Raw genomic sequence first — 24,218 nt, 5'->3', positions numbered from 1 at the left:
AATCAATCTTGGTAGTCTGTTCCTTCAACACTGTTTGGTTTGAGGTTTAAAAACATGGGAAGTACCATGCATTAGAAAGCAGGCCAGTTAAAGACTAATGAAACAATAATAGTTATTATAACCATTATGTTAGTTTTATGCCCAATTCCCTCCGAGGGGAAGAGAGTGTGTGTAGCCTCTAACAGCCAGGGGTCACACCCTGGGAATGTATACAAATGGTATTTCCCAGTGGGCAACTGGAGCACTCTTGTCCTTGAGGAGTCTAGAGGACTGTGTTAGAACAGGCAGTGCTCTCAAACCTTTAGATCAAGAAGGGGTATTAGACATTGTAGGTAAGAAGGAAATATGTAAACAGTAAAATATATAAGGCTGCTGTTCTTAGGGATTTCTATCCTCTACAAGCTGGTATCTAATAACTTACTACACTTCCTCTGCGTGCATGCTCACGTGAAGAGGCACTGGACTGGACTGCTTCTGATATACACCCAGCAGCATTACATCCAAAGAGTTTTAGGAACAAGGTTAAAAGGCACTGATGGTGGTAACTGTGGAAGACTCTGGATTTAGCTCCTCTCTAACGGGGGACTGTACCAGTTGAATTACTAAGAGTCCATGCTGTGTCCCATGCATTATATTCATATAATTCCAGGAGATTAATAGGCCCTTCCAATTCACAAACGTCTAAATAATCTCCAGAGTTTGTTGGCAAGGCTTCAGAAGAAAGTAGTGGACTATATGCCACAAGTAAAATAAACTACAATTCACTCGAAAATCTACGGATGAATGTGTCATTAAAAAAAAAAAAATCCTGTCATTATAATCTGGGTAAATTTTGTCTTTCTTAAGTATTTCTCAAAAAATGATATTGGGCATTTAAGGGCAAAAGAAAACAAAACAAGAAACAACGATCACTCTACCAAGTCAAACACAAGCCATCTGAAACCGTGGCAAGCATCTTCCATTTTTGAAACGCAGAGGACAGAACCAGGGGCAAAAGGGGCAAAGTGACTCCAGGGGGCTCCCTTCTGAGGGTTCTGAGCTTACATCTCACACCACGTTCATTTTGTTGCTCTAGGGGCAGGTCAGGACATTGACTGACTTCCAGGAAGACACATTATAACGCGAAACTCAGAAGTGGGGCCATGATCTGAACTGAAAAAGCAGCTAGCTTCCTAAGACATCAACGCCATTTATGAAAAGATTGCTTTGCCTTGCACTTTTTTACCAAGAAAACTTGAAAAATGTGATGTCCATGTGTTAGTGCTTGAACCCCATTCTTACGGCATTAGTATTGCTTATAGTCATTTTCTACAGAATCATGTGTGTAATCTCAAACATGTGTCAGGCTATGTGTTCCCTATTTACCAATTATTTAATTAGCTCTGTTTGTTCTTTGAGATACAGGCAATGTAATATTTCTTTATTTCCTGCATTTCAGAATGAGTGAGTATATGCCAAATATTTTCAAAAGTCTACAGATGTATCCTATTAATCCATACTGTTTGTCAGGGAAGTATCACTAACATCAGAAGAGAAATCTTCTCTTCTTGTTATACAGACATGCTGCCTTCCCTGACTTCTACCACACTCTGAAAATCCATCCAAGGCCTAGGAAAATTAAAGTGTGAAGAAACATGAGCCATTTGACAGCATGCAATACTAAGGCTTATTATCATATTTAAATTTTCCTCTGTATTTTAATATAAGAAATTGGAGGACATATTATTTTAAGAAAGAACATTCTAGAATGTTCTCCCTTAACATAATCCTTAAGTAATAACTGCATTTATGCAAGTTAATAAAGGTCTGTTCCTCCAAAAAGCTGCATTACCATGTCTACTTATTTCCTGAAAAGATTATAAAGCTTTCTCACATTCTGCTAATAGATTTTGACAAGTATACCCATGATTACAGAATAATTTATGTAATAAAGTTATTCTTAAAAACCTTTTTCTGGGTTCCAGAAATCTCATGTTTTTCTCTGTAAAATTAAAGCTCTTTTATCATTGCCCAGACCTTCCTTCCACTTAAACAGGGCCCTGTGGTCTATGTACCAAGTTCACTCCCTCTTTAGTATAGAGGTGGGCCCGTCAGGATGCAGTAGTCACCTACTGCTCCATGCTGTCCAGACCAGATGAAGAAGGAGAGCAGACATTCCTTTTCATCCACAGGCTAATGATGAGTCAACCATCTTAAGTAAAGCAAATCTCATTCCCACTGAGACTTGTGGCCATGCTGACCACAGCTCATGGAAAATGATTATTCCATCTCATAACATCTCTTTCTTCCCAAGCTGCGGTGCCTCTCTCCCAGAAAGGCTGTTTTGTCAAATCAATCAACAAAATTTTTTTTCAGACAGTGCCTGAGTATGTTTTCCTCAACTCAAGCTTTTGCTCCACCTTTATACCTTCCTAAAAAAGAAAATTACTCAAACCACAAGTAGACAGGAAATCTGCCGTGTAAGAGGATGAATGACCGGTCATCCTTCTTTATAACTAGACCTCATGACTGTAGAGAGGGGCTTTCCATTTGTCAAACCACATTGAAGTGAAATATGCTTTCCTCACTCTTTCAGTTCTGCACTTCTTTCTTTCTTCTTGTTTTTCAAATCTGCCAAAACTGCATTGATAGCTAACCCAACTTCCCCATGTGACCTCTGTCCATAGCTCTCCAAGGTCAAACTGATGCAACACACTTGTAGAAGCTTTGTTATGAAAAGCTACAAAAATGGAAACTCTTATACATTTGTTTCTTAGTGAGACATGATAGCGAAGGGCTGCTAGGTGGTTAGTCTCAAGTGTGAAATACATTATTGAATAAGCTGGGAGTGTATTATTTAGGCAGAATTATATCTGCAACATTTCAAAGTACATCTCTTCCCTTTCATCAAAAACACTCCCACATAAGTGATTCACACCACTTTCCCAAGTCCTATGGACTCTCTGAAGAAAATGAAAAACTGCAAAGAGCGAAGGGGAATAAACAGCAGGATCATTCTGCCACACATTCTTCTCTCGAAAATGAACAGTTTATGTTCTCATCAGCGACCCACTAGAAGTGATCTTGAGGCCAAGCAGGGTGTGAGTGTGAGCTAGTACCAGAGCAGTGGCAACCAGGGAAGTCTGAGGTTTTAGGAGACCCTGAAGCACCAGGCTGGCCTGCTCCTCGGAATGGCGGAGTCGTTGAGTTGTTGAAGGTGCATCTGGAAAGGGGTGGCTGCCTCCTCCCCAGCCTGGGACTCTTTCCTCCAGGGACAGCTGGACACCTGCCTCGCTCCTCCCTCCAGGGGACAGCGCCGGTGGAGGAATCTTTTGTCCAGAGAGACAATCACAATGGACATCAGGAAAAACCAGGGACGACGGCTGAGTTCTTTTGGCAGCAGCGCTCTGCTTGGCCTCAACTTCTTAGTAAATCTGCTTGAGAGAAAGCAGTAAATGCCTTCTGGCCCACTGATGCCCAGGTGTCTCCTCTCCAGTAAGGGAGCAAACGCTTCTTTTCCTCTGAAGGACTCCACGATGCCCCATTCTCTAGGAGGTGAAGCCTTACTAATAATCTCCTGTGAATTTCATAGGAGCTAGTCTTCAGATGTCATGGGTAAGAGCCTAGCACGGTGACTGGGGCTTGGGAAGTGGTCAATAACTACTATTAGGAGCTAACCTGCCCCCTATCTCATTAGTCTTTGGCGGTTTGTCTTATAAACATTCATTTTGCTTACCGTTTGGGAATGTGAGAAGCAAGGTAGTTTGGATCTACTGAAAGCCTTGTTCAATCTAATACCTCACAATGAACAAAGTAGCCAAATTTCAGTTTCTTATGACAAAAAAAAAAGTGATTATAGACAAGCCAATGCCTATTTCTGTTTGGTTCATGTATTTTCATTCAGTTACGTGACAGATATTCATTGCCTGAGTGCCGTTTGATGACGAGGAGAAAAAAGAGGTCCTATATTATTAAGCCATGACATTGACTGCCGGCGTCAGAATCGACATTTCCATGACTCACCCATTATACTGTCTGTCCCGTTGGCAGGAGGCGTACAGGAAGAGGTGCTGTAATGGTTTGTGCCACTACGATGGAAAGTGGACATCGGAGGAAGACTGGAATTGATGTCTGCTGAGGAGTGTGATGGATAGCTCTATAGCAGGAAGCAGAAAAAAGAGACCATATTCAACCATAAAATACTTAATGGGTTAGGTTTCTAATACTTCTTTCAGAACTCTTCATTTTGCAGGAGATAGCTCTTAGAATTTCAAAATATCCAAGAGTATATTTGACAGCTTTCATTTTTCAAAGAATAAAATGCAAAGACACATAGTTATTTGGGTTTGCATCGAATGTAGAAGAATACAATGGCCATACAGGACAGTGAGAAATGATTATAGTCTCTGAATCCGAAAATTACTGCTTAAAAGTATCTCTGAGATTTTAGCAATGTAAAAGACCGTTTCTACTATTAATTTTTTTGTATGAACTACTGATCAAGTAAGAAAGATTCCATGGTACAATGAATAAAACAGTATCATGACCCATGGGGTTGACATTACACTTCATCCTGAACTTCTCGACACTAAATGGTGAAAACAGTCAGCCTCAAATCCTCTTCCTGCAAAACTGGATCACCTTCCTGAATTCTAGCGAGAACAAAACGGTAAATGAAAAAATTTTAAAAGTACCAATGATTAAATACCTTTATAAATATCAGTATGTAAAACAAATCAATGACTCTATTGAATTAAATTGGAATGAACAAACTGAGAAGGACTGATTTGATTTGAGTTCTTTCTTTCCATGTCCTCCTCATTAGCAATCTACCAGATAGCTGACTATGAAAAAGGCATATCTTTACAGAATCATTTGTTTTAAGTTTGGCTTTAAGTTCAATTATTATCCTAATTGTCCAATAAGCTGCTTTTCTTGGGGCATATCACAGAGCCTGTAAAGAAGCAAATTTGTTGCTACTGATCGATCTGCTGGGGAATGAGCAGATCACTAACAGGGACATGGTTATTTACAAAAATACATCAAGCTATTTCCTTTTTCAAGATAAAAAAGTACCCTGGAAAGTCACTCTCATAGGTATCTGAATGTGTTACAGACCTGTAAAGGAAAACTATTTTGGGCACAATCCACTTTTTTTCTTATATGTAATACATTAATCAGATATGGATTTTTATTACATCATTAGTAGAGATTCTATTAAAATTAGAGATTGAATAGGATGCTAAAAGTCAGGGGTGCTTAAAGCCCAGGCATTTATTCATAGGAGTAAAACCCTGGTGTCTTGGTACTTCTGTATTAATTTTGTGAGGCTCATCTTGGGTTCTAGCTCTTCCTTTAGCATTCCTTCTAACTTCCAACTCTTGCATGATCTCTTTTCTCTGAATCCCTAATGCACTCACAGTCTGCGCTGTGCCATTTAACACTTAATTATATGCTGCCTTTCATTGCTTTCTGTTTCAAGTGCATTCCCACCTATACTGTGAACTTCTTAAGAGGAGGGAATAGAGCTTATACCTGTGCATCCGATAGCTCATGGCTGAGTGCTGACCACATAATTACCTTATACACTCAATGAACATATGGTTATCGGTTGGCATTTAATAAATAGTGGACTGAAATACTACTCATTTGAGAGAGAACTAAACAGTCTAGAAAATGAACCTATGTTAGATCTGCCAATGACATGGTGGGTGCCCTTGAAAATATTATCTCTACATACATATTACCTCTACATAAAATAGTCCAACTGAAAGGTCAACTCCAGTGAAAAGGTTGAGATGATACCTTCACCTTTCCAAGTTCCCAAGAAAATCTTTTAAACTTTTTAATTTTATGGAACTCTTTGCTTGACCCCAAAATTCCTTAGGCCACCTGTTAAGCTCATTTCTACTTGTTGCTTACAAAATACCCCAAGTAGTCCATGAAATTTTCTCTGAATAACAATACAATGGGCCCGTTCCACAGTACATCTAACCCAAAAGACTGGGGAAGTCACAGAACATAAACTTACAACAACTATCTCTGCTCGAGAGCTAAATACTGTAATAAAGTAGAGAAAAAGAAAATGAACATAGAAGGAGGAAACTGAAAGAAAGACGTGGTTTGCCTTCATTTCCACACACTGGTATTCCATGCTGAAGTTCTGAAGAATAGAGAAACTTTACAAATCAGTCCTAGATATGCAAAAATGAAAACAGTGGAAAAGAATTTTGAAAAATATTTAAATGAGTATATAATCACAGGGTGAAGCAGGAAGAAGATTATCACATCAGGGAAAATTTCTACACACTTTTAACCTGGCGTAAAATCGGCACTAATTCAAGATTTAACAGACAGAGGGTTAATCCTGTGTTTAGAGAATGACAGAAAAAGTCCCACCCTATAGGTTTTAATGGGGAAACCAACGCAATCCACGTAGAGTATTTAGGGACCATCGATGACAGGTGCCCTCAACCTCTCTAACTCCAGCTATTGATGCCGTCTGCCCTGCTTGCTATGCATGGAAAGGGGAGACTGAAAAAGAGCTACGGCTTTACATGCCTACTATTTAATTATGTTTACTTCTGATACCCAATTAATTATAGCATATTTGGAGCCTTCTGACAAAGTACTGAAAATATTTCTATTAGTGATGATTTTAGCAACTTATGGGGTGACAATTCAAAGATTAGAAAATAAGTGGTGGCACATACAAAGAATAAAATCCTGCTTTGGGCTAAGGCAAGGTTTCACAATGTTGGCACCATTAATCTTTTGTGCCAGACAATTCTTTGTTGTGGGGGGCTCTCCTATGCATTGTAGTATGTTTCCCAGCATCCCTGGCTTCTATCTGCTAGATTTCCTGTATCACCTACTCCCCAGTCATAATATCCATGAACGTCTTCGGACACTTCCAAATGTTCCCTGAGGGGGTCAAATCACACCTGGTTGAGAGTCACTGGGGTAAGGGTTTATGTTACAAAAAATAAAAGAACTTGTCTTTTATAATACACTTCCAGGCTCCTAGGACTATTTCACTCTGTGGCACAAAGACCATGCCTAAACCATGCCAGACAGAGGACTCTATTCTATTTCTAAACAGAACTCGGCCAAGTCATTCCAAACTTGAATCTGCAACAACCCATTCCAAAGCTTAACCACAAACTCCATTCTTCTGAGTGATTCTGTATGTACCTCTGTGACATAGTAGAGATTAGCTGTGGGATTGCGTTGTAGAGGCTGAAACCATAAAGGGGATTGGAAGAATCAAGCTTGGGGTCTTGACGGTTATGACTGAAATGTGTGGAGTTTAGGCTCTACACATCCTATTACAGCATGGTATAAAGAGATGAAGACAGTAACATTTCTAAAGTGTTGTATCTTTACAGACAATACGAGTTTGGCCCAATTATGCCCCCAAATCTCTTCTTTTCCTCACACAATGCCTTTGTTCTGCATGAGACTGGCCAAAGCTACAGGCAAAAATTGTGAGGAATTACCATTATTTTCAAGTGAAAAGTCACTAAGTGCCTACTGCATACTCACATTTTTCTTAATCAGTGTCAGATTTCTGAAAGGCATTTCAATGAGAGATTTTCAAATGGTTGAATACTGAAATTACAATGATTACTAGATATAATAATCCAACAGTTTCCCTACCAGCGAGAAAATTCATTAGGATACATTACCAGAGACCTAATTCATTTACCATTAAAAAAAACCCTTATATCTCTAAGAACTGCTAAATAATCATGTTTAAGAATGAAAACTCTGGGTTCTATGACAGATAAATGACATTACAAAGATAGCATCTGATACAACCTGTTGGTCTACTCCTTCAAATAATCTTTCTTCCTGGGTTGATAATATTGTTTTGGTTTTAAGGTTTCCAACAAATTTTTTTTCTAAAAGGAATGTAGTTGGTTTCCTTTTTAAAATTACACTTTTTATGCATTTGAGCATTTTTTAAAGATACCTCCGCCCATGCAGTGAATTCGGGATAAAATCAAACCACCTACATCAAAATTCTACAGCATGACAGTAAAAGAAGAAAAGAAAGAAAGAAAGAAAGAAAGAAAGAAAGAAAGAAAGAAAGAAAGAAAGAGAGAGAAGGAAAGAAGGAAGGAAAATATGAAATGGACAACTCTTAGAAGAACTGACATTCCATGTTATGTTAGTTAATACTGCCAAATCTTTTATTTGTAATCAAAATTTTCCTTGCTCACAGGACACATGAAGTTTTGGTCATGAGTTCCTTAGAGAAGTGGAAAATGATGATAGGAAATAAGGATGTTGGCCAAGAAGAAATTCTAGTATAGTAACAGTTGATATTTCTCTAAGTGTTTGTTCTAATACCTGAAAGGAGGGGAGAGAAGATGAAATTTGCAAATTATTTGCTATTTACTGAAGATGTGCTAAAATTTGAGACAGTTTCATTTACAGATGATATAAACTTGGCAGATGATATCAAAAGGCCAATTCCATCTCCATCATGTGCCTCTCCTCAACAGATAGGCTAACTGACCACAGTATCTCTATCACTAGGACTAACTAAAGAGGTATTTTCAAAGATATCAGAAACTGTAACTTCTGGAATGTTTTTATGTTGTCAGAATAGTATAGAAGTCACCTTTTCTATATCTCTAATGGTTAAGCAAAAGAGAGGACAGACCACAGAAATCCAGAAAGTACTATTTCTTATAGCAGAACAGAGAAAGACACATGAATCTGGTGTTAGGAGAAGAGAAAGGGGCAATTTCAAGACGAAGAGTAGTGACACAGGTACCAGGAAGGATCACTGGATAGGCCACATCCTTTTTGTATCTGTAGGATTACAGCTTCATACATTTTTAAAGCTATATTACTGCCCAAGGGGCTCAGTCCCCACCTTAATTGCATCTCAAACCTAACTCATGATCTAGAAGCAGCCTTTCCTCCACATAATGATAGACTTAAGTTCATGAGTGGATTCTGGGCTGTGGGAGTTTTTGAGGCTAGAAAAGATCAGATGATCAGATGAACGCTGCTTCCTTCAAGATAAAGGGCCACATTAGGATGGATGAGTGTAGGCAATGGGTGGAGTGGCCACTCCGGTAATGAAAACAAGGTAACATTCTACAGCTCAGCACTTTTCAACTGAGTAAGGCAAGGGAGCATCAGGGGGAGGTTGGGGAGTATGGAGATATAGCTAAGATACTGAACACTGGGAATCCGATCTATACGGAAACCCCATGGTTGCTGTTTCTAGTGGACTGTATGGGAAACAGGAACTCTTTCCTCTGGGTGTGGCACCAAGGGTCAAAGCTGTCACCAGGGACAGAAGCCGGAAAGAGGAAGTGGAAAAGCCCATGGGAGATACAGGTCACCTACTCTGAGTCTACTGACTGTCACCCTGCCCCCTGCAGTATATTCTTCAAAACTACAGACAGCAAATAAAAAAAATAAATAAGTAAAAGGATCCACCATAGCTGAAATTCTGCAACTCAAATGCACTGGATCTTTATGTGCCAAAGGAGCCAAACACTGTCGTCAAGAAAGCACAGAATAAGACACAATAAACAGAAGAACAATAGCAAAGAGAATCCAGAAAGAGCTTACAAAGGTGTTCTGATTTAGGTAGGTCTTTGATCACAGAAACAATATAAAACTGATGGGTGTATGCCACTTTTACTTTCATTTACAGAGTCCCTGTGTGCACGCATGGAAAGACAGAGGATGAGATTTCAGAAACTAGCTGTGTTGTGTCCAGAATCATGTAAATCTGCCCTTACCAAACGTTCGTGTGGATGCAGGCTACAGTAGCTGCTAGACTGTGGAATATGAGAAGAATTGCCCAACATTCCTCCGTAGCCAGGCTGATTCATCCCACTGGAGGAGCTCCAAGGGTCACTGCTGTGATGGCCATCTGTAAAAGACAAAGAACACCATGACTTTTCTGAGGCATTCAGCCTTGCCTCACAGAATAGGGTTTTTTCATATACTTGAAAATGGCTGCCTGTTGTGTATCCGTCTTTGTGCTGTTTCACTGATTACATCAGAAGACAGTCAGCCTCATTTTTTCCCAAGTGGTTCTATATCGCCAAACAAATGTAAATATTTACCATAGGCAGCGTTCTTAGTAAAAATTCAGCTATAAAAGAACAACGCAATACATTTCTATGTAGAATTATGTCAAGTCTGCAAGGTAAACAGTACTAAAGAAAACATTTCTTAGAAGTCCCCTGACCTCTTTTTCTACAAAAACTAAAAGTGAAATTGTGCCTAAATTTCATGGTAAAAATAAAATTCTTGACACATTACAGAGTTGATAACTTCACAAGTTTTAAAAGCATATAAAGAAATTAGTAATAATGAAAAAGACCATCTCAGACTTAAGAGATCAGATTTCTTTCTCGTAACATACATAGAATTAATGTTGAAATTGCATTATGAGTTAAAGGGAGCAGGATTCTCAGATATATAGTTCGGAAATTTCTTTTGGCACATAGTTCTATAGGTATCCTAAGCTTCAGTAGCCATTGAAAGGGTACACACCTATCATAAGTTAAATATTATGCTACAGACAATTTTGAGAGGTTCTGGATTTTATAAAACCGTAAGTTAAAAAGAGGTTTAAAATGATACGGTCATTATATGAAGTACCTTTCAACATTAAGTTAATTTTTTGTTAACACCATATTAAAAACATTTTTATAGATTCTTTTTCTTTTCTGGGTCTACTGGCCTAGAGGTTACTACTAGAGGTCACTAATGTTTGGCTGGGTTTCTCAGATGAAGGTGGCCGGTGGGGGTTGGAAACCTATGTGGTTGCTGAATTCAAAGTTTCCCTTCTTCTAATAGTTTAACTAAAATTATTGAACATCAGCTGAATGTGGGACCATCAGCTAGGTCACAGCACGGCCTGTTCTGCCTCCTTGAAAATAAGATGATTTTAACATCTGTATGTGTTATCTAATAAAAACCTTTTGCAAATTTAAGCAATACATTAGTTAAATCTGCCACCATACACCACAAAGCTCTTTTTCACTGAGATTTTATTTATTTATTTATTTATTTATTTATTTATTTTTTTAATTTTTTTTTTTCAACGTTTTTTACTTATTTTTGGGACAGAGAAAGACAGAGCATGAACGGGGGAGGGGCAGAGAGAGAGGGAGACACAGAATCGGAAACAGGCTCCAGGCTCCGAGCCATCAGCCCAGAGCCTGACGCGGGGCTCGAACTCACGGACCGCGAGATCGTGACCTGGCTGAAGTCGGACGCTTAACCGACTGCGCCACCCAGGCGCCCCTTCACTGAGATTTTAAACGCAGAAATTAGAATTCCAAAAACTGGAATAGTTTAAGGACAGGGAGGAATGATCAATAGACTTCTTAAAAAAAAAATCATGTCTGTGATGTTGACAACTCAGGAGTTTTAATTAGAGGGTGGAAGTTCAAGTGAAAAATGAGAGGTCACATAGTAGTGAGTTTGAGATATGCTCCTGCCAGTCTCTAAATATCTTTCACCTGCACTGTATGTCTCTTTAAGCCCTGAATCCTCAGGGCACCATATGCCCCCCTTACTGCAGGAACCGGATGGGATACTGTTTCTGCGATGATAATGTGAAAACACAGGACTTTCAAAAAGTTATTATTCATGTACTGAAGACTTAGCCTTCAGACAGTGGAAGTTTAGATGTCACCTTAAATTCAAATATGAAGTTAAGGCCCTAACATTTCAAATAGATGGCATCTATGACAAATAAATTGAGAATGTGTATCACTGAACGAGAGTCTCCTGAAACATTCTGACAACATGATGCAGTATACGGAAATACATTTAGGATTTGTTAACACACAACACTCTACTTAGTGCAGTCTTATAAAAATACGTACTTTACATAAATTATGCTTTTCACAGTAAATTAATATTTATCACATCCCATGATCTGGCATAATGTTGTTTGGAAAGAATAGAATTAGATGTGTGCAAATTAATTGTGCTCATCATAAATGTCAACTCAAATTTTTTTTTTTGCTTTCTTGGGCATTCATATGCAGAAAAGCCAAGTTTGTTCCCCGTATTTTGCGTGGTCTGCTATCCAGAAGAGACTGCTGTTTTAATCTATCTGACCTCCCATGCGGCATGCAGTCTATGCAAGCACCGTCCTGAAGGCAGACAGAAGAAATCCATCCTGCCAATTTTCTCGCTGAAAAACTGCTTTGAGTGATGAATCACTCCAAGCACCAGTGGTATGGTTTCTCTGGTGGGTCATAAAAGAGGGGAGCTGATGCCTAAGTGGCTGCTTGTTTACAGCAAACGGGGATAAGGCTTTTGTCATGGCAGAGGACACACTGAAGTGACATACCCTGTGTCCCTTGGTGAGTTACACCTAGGACAGGTCACAAAGATAAAGGACCCTTCTGAACACGAGCTCTATTATGTGTGGAACAAATTCTCTCCAATCCTACGAGACCCATTCAATTCAATTTCATAGATTTTCCATGGAATTTCACATGTGAACTCACAACCTAAAAAAAGCTAACACTCTGAAGGACAAGAAAATAAAGCCCTTTTAATCAGAATGATTTTGAGTGTGTCCACTGCAAGCTAAGTGAGACACTTAGCTGCCCCCCCTTGGTCTCACTGCTCCAAGGGTGCTCCCCTTCCCATGATATGGCCCTTCCCAGAGTAGCATGGAAAGGAAATCCCACGGCACTTTGCCAAGGCACACTCAAAAAAGGTTTTTACACCCAGGCAGGAAGAGTTAAAAGTTCTGCATACAGGTACAAGAGTTCTTGGCAAACTCCATGTCTAAATTTCAGAGTATTAACTTGGCAACAAGATCATCACATTTTGACAACAAGTGTCACAGGCTTACTGGGGACAAAGCCTTAGGTGCATCTCTGGACAGTCTATTCTTACAGGCAGGTGCTGTCACTCTAACCACCTCAGTCTTTTCCAAGCAGCAGTGGCAAGAGTATAAGCTCAGGGGGCACACATCCACGTACAGTTAATTCAATATACTGCACAACTGAAAGTAAATATACTTTATCTACTGTGAAACTGTAATTTTCTAAAACTGTCTGGGAAAAAAGCTGGGTCTTTTACCCAAAATCAATTTGCATGTTGGGATGGAGCTTTCACTGTGTAATGAAATCATACTCCGGTCTTCAGATAGGTTTGCTTCACCTTAAATGGGACTCTTGTTCTTACCTATAAATTAATAAGTGGCTGAAATTTTTATATGAAGTTATACATAAGGACAATTTGTTCCCAGCTGGCTACATCCAGGATGCTCAAAATACACACTGAACCAAAACACTTCCAAAAATACACATACGTTCTTCTTAGGGGAGTGAAGACGCTGAAATGATCCGTCAGGAAGACCATCCCCGTCAAAGCATCAGTTCTAAGTGAAGCCAAACAGTTTTATCTAAACTCATCATTGCTCAAGGGGATTTAACTTAAAAAATAAGTCTTAGTAGAGTTTTAATTAATTGATTCATTTTTAACGAATTCAATTCCTAAGAAGAGCATGGCCTTCAATATTCTCTGCTTGCCTACTATTCCATTTTCTTGAGGATCCGTTCAGCAGTCTTTTGCCCCATGCATGACCTGAGAAGACCTGGGGAGATTCTGCCCAGTGGATTTCCCCGCAGAAGAGGCAGCATCTTACCCTGCATGAAGAAGGAGCTAGGGAAAGTGCTGGCTGCTGGTTTCGAGGAAGGGTAGCCTGGCGAGTCCCTATTGTAGTCGGCAGTGCTTGCTGATGGAGCATAGACCTGAGGAAGGAGAGACAATTTAGTTTTCCTTGCTGCATTGAACAAAGCACCTCAAGGTCCATTACTTGAGAAGAAGCAGGCACTAAATGCTAAATTTCTATCATGTCCATCCCAGATCTGTCAAACCCTAGAACACTACCCCTTCCAGAATACAGAAAAACCATCACCACCACCACCAACAACAAATGCTGAGTATATTTGTGTGACTGGAAAACCGGGGGGCGGGAGGGGTGGATATTTTCCAGTCGTAGGCAAGAATACCGCGAACTATGTCTTGTTAAATGTATTATATAATACCCACAGGGCTGTCCTGTCCAAGCATCCTTTTTTTTTTGTTTTTAAACACAGACAGCCTCTGAGCACATGAAAGGTGAAAACAGAAGGGCATGCGTCAAGCCTCTCCCTTTTACTTGAACTTTGAATTAAAATTTTTACTTCTAAGAGAAAGAGACAGAGACCCAGAAAACGAATACACTATCCAGACCACAGAAAGTGACAAATACATCTTGGAATATTAAATTCCCATAGTGTCAGCTTTTTGCAGAGCTGCATGAAAAAAGACCATTAAAAGCCCAGATCTACATAGACCACCAACAATCAGCATGTACACAGGAAGAGGGGGGAGCACTCCTTTATAGCTCTTATTATATTTGTGTGTGCAATAAACTTAAAAAAAGTGTGCCAAAATCCTAATTTACTGAACATTCGTTTACTAATACTCATGAGAGTTGGAGAACCAGTCCTTTATAAAAATAGCCTGTGTATTTTCTTGTTTAGGTTTCCTTTAAAGAAGAGAGCATAGTGGAAAAGCATAAATTCATAAGGTATAGTTTAACTTTAATTGGTTCCCCCCTTGCCTTTTCTGCTAAATATAATTTTTTTAAATCCCTATTTTCTTTTGCTCCAAAAGTTCCTCTCTCCAGATGGTCGGAGAGACTGAAACACTGTCATCCTCTTGATGAAAATGGATACCTTCCTGCCTCCATTTTGAAGCAGGCAGAGGCTCACAAAATTGGCAGAGAGCCTGCAGTGATATTCACAGGTCACAGCAAAAGAAAGAGAAATTCACCAATAAAAAGGCAACTGCAGAGTTACCAAAAAATACTCCCATTTTTTTACAGTGCACGTCGAATAAACACCCTAAGAAAAATTACATAATTGCTCTCGGAACACCATGAATCACAAACTAAGCATTAATACAAGGTTTAGGATTTCACAAAGGATAGGTCCGCAGAGACAGATGTGGCAAAATATGCATACACATACATACATCAAATAAATGCTACATATGCCCCACAGTGCCCTTGAAAATTGGGAGGTCCTGGAGATGGAACAAAACAAAAACAAACCAGAAAAACCTAGGCACGCTTTAGAAAACGAGGAATTTTCCTAAGTCATAGAGGGATATAAGCCCCATATTACATGGGCTATACTTCACTTTATTTTTTAGTTCTCCTCACATTTTAAATACATAAATGTCTATTTCCTTCTATTTCCACAGAGCTTACAAAAAGGAAGAAATCTTCTCAATTATCTCTAAGAGACAAAGAATAAACCTTAACCCAGGAACCCCCAAACAAATCAATACCCTAAAGTTCTGTCAAGCGAAACCCAGCATTTTCTTGGGAACTATACAACTAATAAACCGTTTGGGAAATGCTACTGAATGTATTCAGAGGAGGTCTTGAAAGTAGGATAACAAGATGAAGGAAACCCTACTATCTAGAGAAAGGGGAAATTGAAAATCAGATCGCCTCTGTGATATTATCTATAGTACAGGCTGTTAGCCGGACAGCTGTTTGGCCATTGGTATTAATACAAGCTAAGTGTACTACGTATCACCCCCAAGTTTCAGAAATTAATGTATGTACTGTAAAAGTGAAAATAAACTGTGACCCACATTATTAAACCATCTTGTATTTGAAAACAATTGAAATAAGTTCTTCTAGGATTATATAGTTTAATTTTAATTATATTCTGCTACATTAACTTTAAACATGTCATGTATATTATTATGTCAACACCATGTGATGGCACCTAACAAGTTTCACCTTTTTTCCCGATTTGGGCAGAATTGGTTGATATTTCTTCTGGGAGATAAGGACATATCTTTGGTAATTCTACTCATGTATAAGGAGGCTACTTGGACTATGAATTATGATCAAGTTCAAAGATCTAAGAATAAGATCATTTATTCAAAATTCTTAAGTACTGCCTGCATAAACAAGGGGCAGGCAGAGAGGGAGACAGAGAATCCCAAACAGGCACTGTCAGCACAGAGCTCGATGTGGGTCTCAAACTCATGAACTGTGAGATCACGACCTGAACCAAAATCAAGTGTCAGACACTTAACCGACTGAGCTACCCAGGCACCCCAAGACTCTTCACATAAGATGAAAATCTTATTAACAAGAAATGGACCATTGTTTATGGTAAAAAGGCATCTTTCCCACTTCAAGTGACCTTTAAGGTAAAGTGCCCTATAGAACTGTTTATATAAATACACCTTGCACAGAACTATTGTACTTTTTTTTCAAAGACTTTATTTTTAAGTAATCTCTACACCCAACATAGGGCTCGAACTCACAACCCCAAGATTAAGAGTCACATGCTCTGCTGACTGAGCCAGCCAGGCACACCTATACTTTTATTTAGTTCAGCTCCCCTCCTCCATTTTAATGATAAGAAATTTGAAAATGGAATGGTCAAAGCAACCGCTCAAGATCTGCAATTTGCCCTCCATGCACAACTATCAGTGGCACTTAATTTTAGGTTACTTTCTTTAAAAATAGTGGTAGAGGTGTAAGATGATATTTATGAAAACAGATTGATCATAATGCTCATACTTCAATTTATCCTAAATATTTTCATCTTTAGTAACCTGGATGACCAGGAAGCTGCTTCATTATTTTTACTTCAGTCAACTATTTTGCCAATTTCTCAATCAAAAGACTTCAAGGTATGGGTTTCAATAATGTATTTAATAGAGACACTAAATTCAATAAGAAAAGCTCACATACAACTGATTTTAATTATGCTATTTTAGGTAACTAGAAAGATGATTTGTTAACTAAATATATATATCTTTAATTTAACAGAACAACGCCAAACGTCCCAGATACCTTCAAATAGTTAGAATCATTTTAGTGACTAACACCAAAAAATCAGTCCAATGAAAAATGAAATAAAAATCCCAAACTCTAGTTAAGTATATTGAAGTGACTCTATCTATGAAACATCAGAAAAGTCTAAAGAGAAACAAAAATCTACACTTAGTTTTTCTCTGATAAGGCCGCTTAGATCAAGGTGACTTTTGGCATTCTGATTCCTCCAAAGAAGTGTGAAATTTCTGTTGCAAAATTGGAAATGGGAAACTTGGCCCAAAGCTCATAGGCTGCAGCTCTTTTAGTGAACTATTTGTTGAATAAAAGCTTCATGGCAAACTAGTGGCAAAGTATAGTTTATGTTCAAATTTAGCACCATTATGTTTTCTCTTACATTTCCGAATTTAAAACAAAACCATGCATGCAGAAATCTGAGTTTAACAAATCTCTCTAGATAACACTAACCCCTGCACTGATAAAAATAAAAAAAACATTTTCATACTATGTATTTGGTTTTTGTTGTACTTTGAGAAGTATTACTATATTATATTAGCAGTTCCATCCAATGTTCCTGGTTATCCTTTGCTCAGTCATCAAAGAAATAATACAGTACCTTCTTTTAAATAGAGCCTTTGCCTGTTAGAAAAGAAAACCAATCCCTCCCCCTCCCCAATCAACCCTCAGTTTGTTCTCCACATTCAAGAGTCTCTTATGGTTGGCCTCCCTCTCTGTTTGAAACTATTTTTTCCCCTTCCCTTCCCCCATGGGTGACGGATATTGAGGAGGGCACTTACTGGGATGATCACTGGGTGTTGTATGTAAGTGATGAATCACGGGAATCTATCCCCAAAACCAAGAACATGCTGTTTACACTGTATGTTAGCTAACTTGACAATAAATTAAAAAATAAAATAAAATCTTCCATTGTAGAAAGAGGGGAAAAAAAGCTAAATTTGGATTTCTTTCTTTTTCACTCTGCTCTGTAGCTTCCTCAGTGGTTACGCCACAAATTTACTAGCTTTATGCCATTGAAAAGTTGAATAATAATGCTGCTATTATGTTGATTACCTGAACAAATGTGACTTAGGAACATTAAGCCACCTTTTCTACATTAACAATCAACTAACTGGTAAAGGCAGGATTTAAGTGGGTCATCAGTCCATATTCTTTCCATTAAAAAAAACAAACACAATTTCTTGCTCTTAAAAGGCAAAAAGAGATATTTTATTTCATTAAAATTTTTTTAAACGTTTGTTTATTTTTGAGAGGGTTGGGGGAAATGGCAGAGAGATAAGGGGGCAGAAGATCCAAAGCAGGCTCCCTGCTGACAGCAGAGAACCTGATTTAGGGCTCGAACCCTCAATCCGCGAGATCATGACCTGAGCTGAAGTCAGATGCTTACCTGACTGAGCCAACTAGGCACCCCCAAAAACACATTTTAAATTATCAACACAAGGCTGTACTTTGACCATACTTTATAGAAATATTCTCATGGGGGTTTCATAATTACCTTTTAAGAAAGTAAAACGTGATAAGGCACGTTCATAGTAAAACCAATACATATTAATGTTACTTGCTTCCTGAAGTGAGAAGCTAAATTTTAAGGGGATAAAGAGAAGTGGCTACAGACCATGTGTCACGAGGCGTGTCAACTGAGTGGTGCTGGGTGATAACCACTGGGCTGTACAATGTACCTTTAAATTCCTTACCATTACTACCCCTTTGGGATTCTGCAAGAACCATCCGAACACAGAATTTTAACAGACTTTCAGGCCCTTAAAGAGAGTTGCTGTATGCTCCATAATGAGTAGAAAATAAAGCAGAATTATGCCTCAGATGCCCAAGTGCTAGCAGGGTTCACTTAGTAGTTTAGACCTTGGAAGATTTTATAAATATTCTAAACTGTGACAGTGAAACGCGCAAATGACAAGAGTTTATAGTGTGCTGTGTGTGATGTTCACAAACCTAGGCATATGCTTTGATGCTTCCCAGCATCTAATGGGGAAACATACTTAAAGGTAGATCAGCTCACTACTCAGACAACTGGGCTAGACTCTCAACTCTTACAATATTGTTTGAAAGACATGGGTCACACAGGAAGAGAAAAGAAAGCTTCAGGGCAGTGATACCTCCACATTCAGAAGAGTTAATATGGACTCTGTAATCGTGCCATGTGACCAAGTGAAAGGTATGTTCCTAACTGATCCATAAACCAAGGGGAAGATGTACTTGAAAGAGTCTTCAGAGAGTGTAGAAAAGTCTTTGGCATAATAGTAGAATTTATCCAGCTCTGGAGCTAGACCAACTGGGTTCAGATTCCAGCTCTCACAATTAATTGTGAGCTGGATGGTGATACTGTGAACCTCAAATTTTTTCCTTTGTGAAATGAAGTTACTCTTTTTGTGAGCATTAGAGATAACATCCGTCAAGCATAATTCTTAATCTGTTGTGGGCGCTCAATATATGGTATTATTATTTATATCTTGTTGTAAGTCCTAGTCACTGCTTATTGCTATTTTTAAGAAGTGTCTAGAACAGTGCTATCCAGTATACTAGCCATTAGTAATATGTTGTTATTTGAATTAAGCTTAATTAAAATTACATGAAGTGAAATATCCATTCCCTCAGTCATGCTAGACATATTTCAAGTGCTCAACAGCCTTATGTGGTCACTGCTACCACACTGGATATCACTAGCATAGAACTTTCCTACTACGGCAGAGTGTTCTGTTGGGAGCACTGGTTTAGACCCATGCTTGTCTGTGAAGAGTCCTCCTGGGCCATACCCTCCTGGGTAGCATGTCACCCTCTGTTAGACTGCCTATTACAATAATGCCAGCCCATTTAAGAACTGATATTCTTTCTAGGCTGCAAGAACTAGAAGTCCTTTGGTGGACTAGCTACAGAAGCAACTTCTAGGTATCCCTAGTACGTAGCATATAGAGGGTGGTGATAAATGTTGATGCTACTGAATGGCAGGATATTTACGTTTTAGTTTTATTTATTATTTTTAGAGTTCCTTGTACTACTACATATTTTTTAAAGTCCTTTTAGAACCATCTGCCAAAATTCCTGCAAATTGTACCAAGTGGGACACGAGGCAAGAGTATCTGTGACTCTCGGTTTCTGGATGTGTAGGAAGCAGAAGAAATTCTTCAACTGCAATTCTGTCCTTGGCCCTTAGTGTCTTTGGCAAAGGAATTATAGTTAGACATGGTGTGATCACTTTTTCTAGACGATAAAAGTTGAACAGATGTTTAAGTTTTCTGATCATGTGGTTTCACATTATTGGTAATTGGGTCCCTCTCTTCTACTCTCTCTTCATTTTTAATACTTTTTCTTTTTTTTAAATCTTTTTATTTGACTTTTTTTACAGCTTCTCCTTTCTCTTTTCACCTGCTGCCCTCTGTCCTGTCTCTTAGCATCATATTTCTAAAGCTCAAATGCTTTCGACCTTATTTTACAAATGAGCAAAGGAAGAGGTCAATGGACAGAGCCCAGGGCCCCTGACTTTGCATCCAGTCCCCTTGGCACTCTCCTTTCTAAAGTCTTTTCTACCTTTATAACTTAAATATTCTAATGGGCAGTAAAATGGCATAAAAGGTTAATAGACAGATTCAAGTAACGGAGTTGAGTAAGTTATTACAAGGTTTAAAGGCAGTTAATAATGCTCAAGGGCATATAACAGTCAGGCAGTAAATAATCCAAGAGTGCAAAAAACTAAAACCAACAGCAAACTATAGGAATAAAAATTATTTACGTGATATATTCTCAGAACAATACATACATTAAGTCCAGGAATATTTACCAATGGAAGAAATCCTACTTCATTTCCAGGTAATGGTTAAAAGCCAATCTGCATTGTTGTCACATAAATAGGAAATCTATTTAGAGATAACACATGAATGTCTGCAGTATATTGACAAACTGATGGGTATAAATAAATGGAAAAATTCAGAGGTGTAGGCTATTGAAACTGTGAAGCTTTTATGGCCATCTAAATCACTTGAAAGTTTTATAGGAATTAACCAAATAGTTCTAAATGCCCTAAAATAACTCCTAGTAAGAAGAATTTCTTTATTCCACAAACTATCTTTATTGGTAGTCATAAAAAAAATCACATTTATCGAAATGTGTGAAACATACCATTAATGTATATGATATTCCTATTTCATTTTCACTAACAAGTAATTACCTGTTTTCACTCTGTCATATTGCATCACGAAGAGAATATATGATCCCCCTAAAAGAAATTCCTGAGTATGTAATATACTTAAGAACACAATTACTTTGAACATACATCTATACATTCCATCACAAACATCATATACATCACATATAATTTTTCCATTTTCTACATGTCAGCTGAGTTTTGATGATGTGTGCATGATCAGATCAGTATATTAAATCTAAAGCTAAATCCTATAAATGAATTACAGCCAAGAGTTTGACTCTTCTCAGCCACCACATTTCCTTTTCCGGGTTAAGAAGTAGTAAAATTGTGAGAATTTTAATTCCCTTCTTTGTTTGTGTCTTTACCAATCAAATTCTGTAGCTGGAAGACATCACAAAGACCCAAAAGAAAGCCACAGGAAGGAGAAGGAGGCGCTGAGCGATCCCTAAGGGTTCAGGCTCCAGAGTTGCATAAGCACGAAGACATGGGTGGCCCGCAGCAATGCCTTTCCCTACAAGTGCACCCCCTCTGCAGCAAGATCGGAGATTATACAGTGCAAAAGTGAGCTGGACCCAGTATTAAGTGTGCCTCCTGTGTGCAACCCCTGCCTCCCCTCCAGGAGCTAAGAAAAACCTGGTGTTCTTTATGGGCAGGCAGCTCTACCTTATTCTTTCTTTTCTTCAAATAAAAAGGCAAGGATATTCTTATATTTTTTTTATATAGCTAGCTGTAGTATATTTTTCAAATCTCTGGATCAAATTTCAAACTCTAAAAATAAAGGGAATCTATATAGCCTTTGACATGTATAAATATTTACAAGGGAGGGAAAAAAATCCTGTTTCAATTTTTTAAAAAAGCACTAAGAATTACTAATAATTGTACAATAATATTATTGTAATTTAAATCTACATAGTGCTCTATTATTTTAGAAAGATTTTCAAGGTGTTATCATTGCAAACCTGAGATAGTTAAACACCCGGGAGAGGTATGATTTGGCTTACTTTGTTATGATATAATAGATATTAAGTCATACATATGATCTATCTAGATCTATCATAGATACAGAACATTTGAAGTTTTTTAAATTTTTTATTTATTTTGAGAGTTCGGGAGGGGCAGAGGGAGAGGGAGAGAGAGAATCCCAAGCAGGCTCTGCGATATCAGCACGGAGCCTGATGCAGGGCTTGATCTCCCGACCGTGAGAACATGACCTGAGCTGAAATCGAGAGTGGGATGCTTAACCGACCAAGCCACCCAGGTGCCCCAGAACATTTGAGATTTTAAGGTGTTTCCACTTATTATCCTATAACCATCTCAGTCATATATGCAGGAGTTACCAAATAGAAACAAAGAAAAGAAGTAAAATCATAGCTTAACACCCTCCAGAAGTGGAAAAGGACCTGGTCCCAATGCCTACCAGACCAAAGCTCTTGTCACACTTGGCATGAGAAAATAATGTTGTTGATAAAAACAGCTAACACTGTACTTAGGATATGCCAGACACTATTCCAGAAAAAAAAAAAGTACATGTACTCATTTTGTCTGTACACTAACACGGCTGTTGCATTATTGTCTTAATTTTACAAATAAGAATCTAAGAGAAGGTTAAGTAAGTTGCTCAAAGTCACATAGCTAGTTAAGTAGCAAAATGGGCAAAATCACGTAGTTCGGTTTCAGAGTTTGAACTGTAACTGCCATTCTCCACCATTATCTCTTAGCAGCTAAGAATTCTTTCCAGAGTGTTCATGGACTTCCTACCAAAACCCAGCTTTGTGAATCCTGGGTCCCTTATCTATATGCCCTGACCGTTTTGCAGCCAGGGGGCTAACAGAATGCCTCTTTGCCTAAAGAGAAGAACACAAGGTGATCACAGTCCAGGGGGCACAAAGGAGGCTCCAGTGTGCTGCTTCAGGAGGACCATTCATCTGTCTTCCAGGCATGAAGCTGAGCAAAGAAGCAGCAGGTTATCAATACTTTTGTTCAACAGAACTGAAGTCAGAGAGAAGTGAAGTAATCTGCTGCCAGTTACACTGGCATTTAGCGGTGAAACCAGACCCAGGACTAAATACCAGGACACTAAACTGATAAAAAGCACCATATTATTTCTTACAGCATTCAAGTGAAGTGTTAATATAGTTCCGCCTGTGTGTACTAGCCTCTGGCTCCAAATACTTCTTTTTATTTTTACACCTGCATTTCTCTTGCTCTTGGCACGAAGTGAGCAGACACTGTATGTTTGCTATTACTTTCAATGTGGTATATCACAGGAATGCCCACTGCCAACATTCTGAGTACCTTGGCCCTAGCTGAGAATGCCTTAAACTGATTAAGTTACACCTGGCTAAAGATCTCTTGAAACACTTAATTGCACAAAATTTGGTCCAGGTGAAACCTGACGTCTTCCTGGTTACATTCCTTATGTTACTTATTCACATGGGACTTGGCTTCCTCACCAGGCTCAGGATTGGCACACATAAACGACTGTGGATGTTAAGTGCATCACAACTCTAATATGTTCCAAACACCTAACCAATTTGTTTCCAAGCTTTTATTTATTGACTGCTCACTGGAAATTAAAGGTAATGTTAAGAAGAACATGACTTCTAATTTCTATTAATTATTATTTCTACTTATTTTAAACCTTAAACAGATGTAACTGAATTATTTTTATCTCTACCGCTATCACATCAAATTCATGATTGTTCATTATTTCTAACAGATCACATCCCATTTCAACACTACTTCTTCTCTTTGGCAACCAGTTATGTGCTTTTTTTAAGACGACACCTACTGTTTCTTTAGGAGGTGTTGGAACATCAAAATAGTGTTGGTTAAATACGCCAATAAATAGCTTTGTGACCTCTGAAAGCATTGTTTTGTCAATTAAATGAGGGCAGCATATCTTCCAGATGAAAACAAATTTTAGGATTCTAAAACAAAGAGAGAAATCAATTTGAGATTTATTCCAGTGTTGATTAGTGTTTCTTCAATAGCCAACTAAATGCTAAGAAGGCCTGTTCAATATAGTTGACTGCAGAAACAACAAGGTTTAAACAAATATTATGAAAAAATGTGCAAGTGTGCTGTGTGTGTGTGTGTGTGTGTGTGTGTGTGTGTGTGGTACTGGGCATGAAACAGGCTCAAGTAGTGACTAAGTACATGCATGAATGAATGAATGAATGAACACACTGAACA

General features: G+C 38.4%; 1 protein-coding gene across 13 annotated transcripts in view; it reads right to left on the bottom strand.

Annotated features, from left to right (window-relative positions):
* The window catches only part of TCF4 (transcription factor 4), a 243,940-nt gene that overhangs the window by 37,169 nt on the left and 182,553 nt on the right, over positions 1-24,218 (bottom strand). For all 13 annotated transcript variants that reach the window (XM_049619967.1, XM_049619973.1, XM_049619975.1 and 10 more), the window contains 3 exons: positions 13,640-13,745; positions 9,750-9,883; positions 4,003-4,135 (listed from right to left, as the gene is read on the bottom strand). In XM_049619967.1, coding sequence (XP_049475924.1) covers positions 4,003-4,135; positions 9,750-9,883; positions 13,640-13,745 — 373 coding nt within the window. The remainder of the gene's footprint in view (positions 1-4,002; positions 4,136-9,749; positions 9,884-13,639; positions 13,746-24,218) is intronic.

Source organism: Panthera uncia (assembly GCF_023721935.1).
Source record: "Panthera uncia isolate 11264 chromosome D3 unlocalized genomic scaffold, Puncia_PCG_1.0 HiC_scaffold_8, whole genome shotgun sequence".
NCBI lineage: Eukaryota > Metazoa > Chordata > Mammalia > Carnivora > Felidae > Panthera > Panthera uncia.
Note: the sequence above shows the minus strand (reverse complement) of the source record. Positions and strands in the feature narration are given on the sequence as shown.